The sequence below is a fragment of the Blennius ocellaris genome, assembly GCF_963422515.1.
Source record: "Blennius ocellaris genome assembly, chromosome: 12".
In the NCBI taxonomy this organism is placed as follows: domain Eukaryota; kingdom Metazoa; phylum Chordata; class Actinopteri; order Blenniiformes; family Blenniidae; genus Blennius; species Blennius ocellaris.
Window position 1 is genome coordinate 5288152 of NC_137661.1, and position 8778 is coordinate 5296929.

Sequence of the window (8778 nt, forward strand, 5' to 3'; positions counted from 1 at the left end):
ATGAAAAACGGGAGACGGGCCAACTCCTGCTTTTCCTTTTAAAATTGAAAATCAAAAAATGGAAATTGGATGGTTTCCGGTTTCCCAATATTTTCTGAAACAAAGATCAGGAAATAAAATACGACCATAATTCTTTGTTTCAAGTTTGAGTTGCCGGAAGCTTAGATGACGAGTTTGACGTCACACATAGTTGTCACTCAAAAGTGGTGGGACACAGCCAGGTATCATTGTGAAGCAGAATTCACCAAGCGTTGGATTGTTCACCCACTGATAGGGAACGTGAGCTGGGATTAGACCGTGGTGAGACAGGTTAGTTTTACCCTGCTGATGACGTGTAGTTGCAACAGTAATCCTGCTTTTATATGATCATATTCATGTCCTGTGCTCTCTTGGCTTTCCACTTCCTGTTTCAGGCTTGCGGTGTTCATCGTTGTCACACTTTGCTGGATGTCCTGCTGGCTGACTCGTCAGACTCAACATTTGCCTCTATATGTCCTGATGTTGGGAACAGCTGGCCTGAGCCTCATCACCATATTATCAGGAGTGTTGTTGACTGCAGAATGTCTGTGTTTTGCGCTGCTGAATGGAAACAATTTCCCATAAAACATCAATAACATTTTATATTCATTAACACTTTTCGCACTTTCAGTTGTCATATTATCCATTTTAATGTTTTAACTGTTTAACTTTAATAGGTATTTTCATCATTTCAGCCAATTGTCTGTTTCAGCTGTTTTGACAGTTTGAGCTCTTTTACCATCACAACTCTTTCAGTTATTGTTGCTTTAGTTTCACTCAATAGTTTTGCCATCATTGCTGTTTTGGCCATTTCAACTGTCATTTTCAACAATGTAGGGGAATTGCTTTGTCATTTTAAATCAGTTTTGTCGTTTTAACGCAAAACATTTGCTCATAGCTGTAGGGTGCAGACTTTGACACTAGAGGAAGACAAACACTCAAATCAACCCTGAAGCCCTGTGCAGGAAATGTCTCTTTCTCAGGCACAGAAAACTTTGTTGTTGTTGTTGTTGTTGTTTTCTTAGCCATGAAAATGTTGTTTTTATAAATATTTGATTTCCACCATATTCACTGTATGAGATGTTTTCTTTTACTATAGAACTGTTAACTACACGATATGTAAACTTTTATCATAACCACATTATGTAACCCAGTTTAATTGTTAATTGAGCAGTTTTTAGTCAATTGTAAAAACAAACAAAAAAACAAAAAAAGAAACTGAAATTTACTGATTAAATCAAATAATGGTTGGAAAAATCTTTAGGAAAAAAAAGGGCCCAGCCCTCTCCCGAGCCGGGACACAGAGTACTCACAGTCGGGTTGGCTGCTGCTCACTGGGGTGTGTTCCTGGGCACTTGTGTAGTGGGGGCAGGATGGGTTCTGCGGTGGGGGGGGGGGGGGCCCTTCTGGGTCTCCGCTTTCGGGTGGATGGTGGTGCCGACGTGGGGCGGCCCCATGGGGTGAGCCAGTCTCGTGTTGGACTCGGGGATGCCTGGGTGTGCGGGGGATGCAAGATCAGGGTTTTTCAATCATCAGCGACAACATCATTGAGGATATATCTCAATTTAACGTGTTTTACTCGTTGCTCATTGCAACAATCTCAGACACAAATTCTCAAATAGAGGAATCAGTATCACTGCAATTCAAACATCACAGCCCTTCAAAGACTAAAGTACCAACAAATATTTGCTTCGATCTCAGCATGTATTACCGCTCCCAAAAGATTTAGGCAGATTATGTAGCTTTTGTCATGATGGCATTAAATATAACTCTGCTGAAGTGGAAGTGAGCTGTGGCCCCCTCCCATTCGTCCTGAATTAAAGATACATGCGTTTATTAAACTGGAGAAAATTAGGTGTATAATAAACACGTCACTGACTAAATCCAATCTAACATTGACGCCTTTCTTTGCACTTACTGAGATCCCGATATTTACTGATATTCCAGAGTGACTGCTCCACATGCTGGTACACATACAGTATCGTATGTAATTTATTTACTTTTGTCGATCTGTGTGTTTCTTTCATTTAAATTTCAGCTTTTCCAACTTGTTATGGATGACAATTGACTCATGCATGTCGAGTAGATGTAAAATAAAATATCTCCTTTGTTCTGTACACACACATTTTTTTCTTCATTGTTTTGCTCTTGGACTTCATTTCTTCACTTTCAGATTCTCTTTGATTCATTTGTGAACTGTACAAAACTGGAACAAATACTGAATCAATACAGACAATAACTCCATACTTGTCCACTTGTAGCACCTTACTAGTGCTACTACTAAACAATTTGTACCGTACTAGTAGTACTGGTGGGCATCCTTGCTGTTACTAGTAGTACTAGTGAGATAAAACATACTCCACTAGTACAACTAGTGGACATTTTGGAACTTACTAGAAATACTAGTGACGTCAAAAAAGCCTCACGAGGGCTACTAGTGGGTATTTTAGCACGACTAGTAGGGTGTAAGAGGCTACTAGTGAGTGACACATGCCTACTAGTTGGACCTAGTAGTATTACTAGTGCAGCACAGTAGTTTACTAGTAAGGTTTGATTGTGCACCACGAGGCCAAAATTGGCACTTGTAGGGGAAAAACCATTACTAGTAAGACTTAGTCATTCTACCAGTGTCCCCTGGTCGTTCTACTAGTTAGTGTAGAGGTTATGGTACTTTCACATAGCACTATTTTATCTTCTGTTTTCAGTCTTTGTCTCTTTCTACACACATAATTGCACTTTTATAGTAAAAAAAATACTCTTGACTACCTATTGAACTGAGATGTAATGTGGGGAACAACACGACAAAAAACGTATACCGGGTACTGAAGGGGCAGCTTAAAAATATTTAAAAGTTTAGAATGCAGATGTGAATGTACGTCAGCTGACGTACATTTCCTTTTTAGGATTGTCAGGGTGGAGTGAAATGATAGGTGTTGTAACAAAGGAGAACAAAACGGGGCGTTTCCCAGCGAGCAACAGTGGCTGAAATCACGTCTTTAAGACGTCATTTCCATACCTCCAGAACACGTCTTCTGGGAGGCCAGAATGAAAGTTATTTTTGTATATCTGTCCTAGACATTGTATAGATGTCCTGTCTGGACGTCATATGAACGTCCAAACAAATGAAAAAATAATTATTACTCCAGCTCTGTCATGACAGGTAAGACTGCTATCCACTAAACCAACAACACACTCTAAATCACATTGATTCTGACAATAATTTTGTAAGCACGTCACTTATATATTACGAGCTTAAAAAAGTATCCAGACATGACTAACAGTGTGCCTGAAATAACACTTATTACAAAAGTATTGTAAGACTTAACATAATCTATAGTGTGTCGTTGGGCCAGTGGACAGGAGTCTATCATGAAACACGGTTGGTTTTGAAGCCAGGTGGGGTCAAAATTAACATTTTCTTTCATTGCATCACGTCATCCAGGAGACTTGTTTGGACATTCATATGACGTCCAGACAAGACCTCCATTGCAATGTCCAGGAAAGACGTAGAAAAAAATGTCATTCTCACCTCCGTGAAGACGTCTTCTGGAGGGACGGAAATGACGTGTGGAAGGTGTGATATGGACGAGCCTTGCTCAGTGGAGTAGTTCACATCAATCAATGTTTGAAAAACTTGTTGTGTAATAATTTTATATAAATGTGTGAAAAAACAAACACATCAAAAAATAACCTAAAAACCTGATGCATCTGTTTGTAGCCATCAATGTGATGCTATTTCAAGATTCAGGGAGCGTTTAAATATTTATAGATATAATGCAAAACTGTAGAACAGTGTGCATGCGCTCACAGCTGACACACAACGATTCAATTGTCAAATGAAATATAAAGGTAGGTGGAAGGTTCATTGTTGAAAGTACACATGAAGCCAATTAACTTTGATTTTTGTTTGTTAACTCACAGGCCTTCATTGTTAATAAACAGGGTGTAGTGATTGTTCCAATGAATCATAGGGAGTGTCTGAACATCCTGTAAGAATGGACAACACACCCAGTAATTAAGGTTGTTGTGCGCACATCTTTCATCAAATACTTGAACACCTGAACGATATAAAAAGACGAGTAATGCTCAGCAGAGACAGATCCAGCCTTCAGGAAGACTCTGCTGTAAACTCCTGATCATCATGATGAAGCTGATCCTCTCTCTCACTCTCCTCTGGGCATTCTCCAGCACAGGTAACCAAACTTATTTTACAATTCAACTTACGCAGGGACAACCCAATCTCATGTATTATTAACACAGAAATACAATTTAAAATCAGTAAAAGAAAGTTTAATGATCTGTTAATATTACAACATGTATACATTAGTGAATCTGCTAAAGCTGCCAAGTTTTACTTTGATTTCTGGAATTAATGACAGATTAAAAGAATAGATGAAACATAATTAGTTATTCATTTCTATGACAGATATTGCAATGTGACAGCACAGGGGAAAACCTCTGGAGATAGGAATTCAAGAAAGAAAAGTAGTAATGTACATATGTACCAGGATTAAAGCTTCATGTTAAATCTCAATAATGTGACAAAGACTTTTCACTGTTCACACATTTCTTTTCCTAAAATAATATTTTGTCCTGTTTGTTCCCATCACAGCTGGAGCAATCCGTTGTCACGTATGTACAGATGTCAATGATCTGAGCTGTGCTTTTGGACGGACAGTTGAATGTGCAGATGATGAAGTCTGTTTGAATGTCTTCATCACAGGTATTCTTTTCTTCAGATCAGCTTTTCATTTTCACTGAACTACATATTTTAACAAATGAAATGTGTGTTCCATGAAATTCACAATGCTCTTTTTTGACAACAGAAGCCAATGGAATACAGAGAATCTACAGGGACTGTGCAAACAGCGAGGTTTGTCCAGCCACAGGCTTCCCTACTATTGCAGCCAACCTGGGTGGGATACACACAGTTGCAAATGCTGAGTGCTGTGATGATTCTGATGACTGCAACTTGAGGGACCTGGAATGTAAGTATATTTGGATCAGAAGAATTGTGATGAAAAGAACAAACAACAAATTTTTCAAAATACTTTTCAAGTCAAAAGGCTTAAATATTCACTCTATGGTTTCATATCTTTTGTTTCAGTCCCTGCTATTCCTGGAGAAAATGGTATAGAATGCAGGGGTTGTGATCCCAGCACTGACAACTGCGACTCAGTAGTGAATTGTGGAGGAGAGGAGGACACCTGCTTTCAGACACAAAGTCAGTATTTTTATTGTACATTTAACAAAAAATCTCTGAATCTGCTTTGCTTCTGTTTAAACTTGTTTCACGAGTGTAAGGACATAAAATCACTGCATGCCTTTGAACAGGCGAACGATTGATATATATTTCAAAGTCATCAAGAATGCACTTTTTCTTTCTCTGTAGATACAAAAAAATGTGAATCAGTTTTCTCCATCTCTTGAATCAGTATATATTTGTCTGACATGAGTAATGAAGACATTTATTTGACCACGAAATTCAATCTTTTCATCCACAGTCTTGATAGATCGTCAACTGATCTCTGTTGGTGGATGTGGAACTTCAAATGTGTGTGACATCGCTAATGACATCAGAAATCTGCCTTTCCTGGAAGAAGTGGGTACAGTTATTGGTACACCAACCTGTTTCCTTGTTACCACAACAACTACACCTGCCCCAACCACAACCACTCCTGAGCCAACTACAACCACTCCTGAACCAACTACAACCACTCCTGAACCAACTACAACCACTCCTGAACCAACTACAACCACTCCTGAACCAACTACAACCACTCCTGAACCAACCACAACCACTCCGGCTTATACTACTGTTAGTGACCCAACAACAGTTTACACCCCGTCTCGTGAGCTCTTAGCACAAATAAAAGCTCTGCTGCTGAAAGTACGACTACTGTCTGCCAACATAAACCTTGAGCTGCTTAAGCAACAACAACTGGTGCTTTTCCAACTGCATCTAAAGTTGCTTAGTGACCAAAACAACCTGCTGGAACAACAAGAGGACCTGCCAGTCGACCACCACCATCAACTTCCACTTCACTACCAGCAATGCCTGCTGGTAAACAACCACCAGGTGCTGCTGCATCAGATCCACGGTTCTCTCTGCGGGCAACAGAACCTGCTGGCGCTCTTCCAGGAAGAACAACAGGTCCTCTACCAAATACAAGGACTTCTCCAGAGCCACCACTATAACCTGCTGCCCCACTACGCCAGTAACCTGCAGTACCGCTGTGACCAGTAGTAGCTCTCCCAAAGATGAAGATTAGATATCAGTCACCCTCTGTTCAATAATTTATTAATCTTTTGTAATTAACTTTTGGATTTGAATTTCTATTTTTCTCCTTGGTAAAATTATGAAATGATTGTTCTTCAAGACAGTTTAACGATTTTAGTCAATCATGTTTGTTCTTTTTAGATTTTCTCATTTAATTTTCTGTTTAAGAAAGTTATGCTTCTCAAATAATTAATAAAGGGACGTAATCAGTTTTGCAACAATCACTGTGGTTCACTTACAGATTTCAATTGTGACTTTTATCTGTTTTGGTAAATTCAAAGGAAAGGATTTTATTCTCAGTAAAATACTTTGTATGTAAATGGGATTCATCCTATAATTTAGTTTTAATTTCATCTACTGTTCTTCCATGTTTCAATTTTCACTTCATTAAAGCTATATTTGCAACTGATTAAGATGTTTTACTTTTTAATTTTTTTCCCATTTTCTGTCTGTTATGTTTTTTGGCAAGACAAAGCAATTTTATCTTTCACACGATAAATGAAATTAAAATTTTTTGGTTGCAGTAGAGATTGCTTTGTGCCACAATATTGTTCAAAGGTTCAGCACCAAAAAAGTCTCTGAAATACTGAATGGGCAGTTTTACTACTACCTACTACCTTTAGCCTTTTTCTTTTCTCAGTATCAACTGATTTCCCTCTTGCAGCTGCAGTATTGCTGCTCAGAGGTGCACAAGGAGGTTTAACAGCGTCTTCATTGCTGCTGCTCTTGTCACCAGTTTACTCACCAGGTGTAGAATAAAGAAATCACTTTAGAAAAGAGCAGAGTAATGTATGTATTCAATGTGTGCCCAAAGTTACATCCATACATGTCACAAACATGAACAAGAACTGAATCTTTGCACAGAATTATTTTCTATCACCTGGTTTAGGAATGCATTCCATTTCACTGTGCCAACTGACACTGTCACGTCTGTCATCACTGTAATAACAAGAATGGTAGTTTCTGAAGAAAAAGTGTGTGAGTGTTGAAAGCCATCAAGACACAGTATTGTATCTGCGGCCATTATGGTGGAATGCAGTCATTGTAGGGAGTTAGAAACATTACAACTTTGATTTATCTTTTAGTGAAGGCAGAAAGGTTTGGTCAGTTGAATTAATCAGCTTTTTTTTTTTAATCATTTAACATCCAACCATCCATCTTCTTTCCTGTTCAGTGTATCTACCCCCCTCTACTTCCTCCAGCTCTTCTGGGGGTACCCCAAGTCGCTCCCAGACCAATCTCTCCAGCGAGTCCTGGGTTGGGGCTGGTAAAGCTCCAGTTTATCACTTTTAAGCTGATCCTCTTGCTCACTCTCCTCTGGGCATTCTCCAGCACAGGTAACCAAACTTATTTTACAATACTCCATCTCAGGAGTTCGTGGTAGAAGTAGATGCCTCCGACACCGGGGTTGGAGCGGTGCTCTCCCAACGGCATCCTGGCTCCCACAAGCTCCACCCCTGCGCCTACTTCTTCCGCAGGCTCTCTCCGGCCGAGAGAAACTACAACGTGGGGAACCGGGAACTGCTGGCGGTGGTGCGGGCTCTGCAAGAGTGGAGACACTGGTCGGAGGGTGCAACAGTTCCATTCATCATTTGGACGGACCATAAAAACCTGGAGTACCTTCGCTTGGCCCGCAGGCTCAACTCCTGTCAGGCACGCTGGTCCCTCTTCCTCAGTTGGTTCCACTGCACTCTGTCCTTCCGACCTGGATCCAAGAACATCAAACCCGATGCCCTGTCTCGGCTCCACTCCTCCCCTTCCTCCTGAGTCACCAGACCTCATTATCCCACCGTCCTGCATCCTGGGTGCCGCCGCCTGGGACATCGAAGCGACCGTCTGGGAGGCTCAGGTGGCAGGCCCGGATCCTGGCACCGGTCTGCCGGACCACATCTACGTTCCGGACTCCATGCGCTCCCAGGTTCTTCAGTGTGGGCACCATTCCAAACTCACCTGCCACCCTGGAGCCGGACGCACCCTCTCCTTCCTGCAGCGACATTTCTGGTGGCCTGGTATGGCCCGGGAGTTCAGTGCAGCATGTTCCACCTGTGCCCGCAGTAAGTCCTCCCATCAAACTCCGTCAGGTCTCCTGCGACCGCTGCCAATTCCCAGCCGGCCATGGTCCCACATCGCCATGGACTTCGTCACCGGGCTCCCCCTTCAGACGGGAACAGCAGCATCGTGACCATAGTGGACTGTTTTTCGAAGTTCGTCCACTACGTCCCTCTCCGGAAGTTGCCGACGGCCCGGGAGACGGCTGACCTCCTGGTTCTCCATGTGTTCAGGCTCTACGGAATTCCCTTGGATGTTGTGTCCGACCGGGGACCTCAATTCGCCTCCCGGGTGTGGCAGGCGTTCTGCTCGGCCCTGGGGGAAACGGCCAGCCTCTCCTCTGGATGTCACCCCCAGACCAACGGCCAGACGGAGCGGGCAAACCAGAACCTCGATGCGGCTCTCCGGTGCATGGCTACGCAGTTCCCTTC

At 41.8% G+C, this 8778-nt stretch overlaps 1 protein-coding gene across 1 annotated transcript; it reads left to right on the forward strand.

The window, feature by feature from the left end:
* Positions 1–4130: 4130 nt before the first annotated feature.
* LOC308138046 (uncharacterized protein) lies at positions 4131–6739 on the forward strand. The gene is made up of 5 exons (XM_080506982.1): positions 4131–4211; positions 4631–4741; positions 4845–5006; positions 5126–5242; positions 5523–6739. The coding sequence occupies exons 1-5, from the start codon at positions 4160–4162 to the stop codon at positions 6263–6265; spliced, it is 1185 nt and encodes a 394-aa protein (XP_080363108.1). The 5' UTR covers positions 4131–4159; the 3' UTR covers positions 6266–6739.
* Positions 6740–8778: the final 2039 nt, after the last annotated feature.

What these genes read in the sequence shown, in the direction of transcription:
- LOC308138046 (XM_080506982.1), top strand. Translation starts at nt 4,160, where the DNA reads ATGATGAAGCTGATCCTCTCTCTCACTCTCCTCTGGGCATTCTCCAGC. An exon ending in CTGGGCATTCTCCAGCACAG is followed by an intron (nt 4,212 to 4,630) that starts GTAACCAAACTT and finishes TTCCCATCACAG; the next exon opens with CTGGAGCAATCCGTTGTCAC. An exon ending in CAACTTGAGGGACCTGGAAT is followed by an intron (nt 5,007 to 5,125) that starts GTAAGTATATTT and finishes CTTTTGTTTCAG; the next exon opens with TCCCTGCTATTCCTGGAGAA.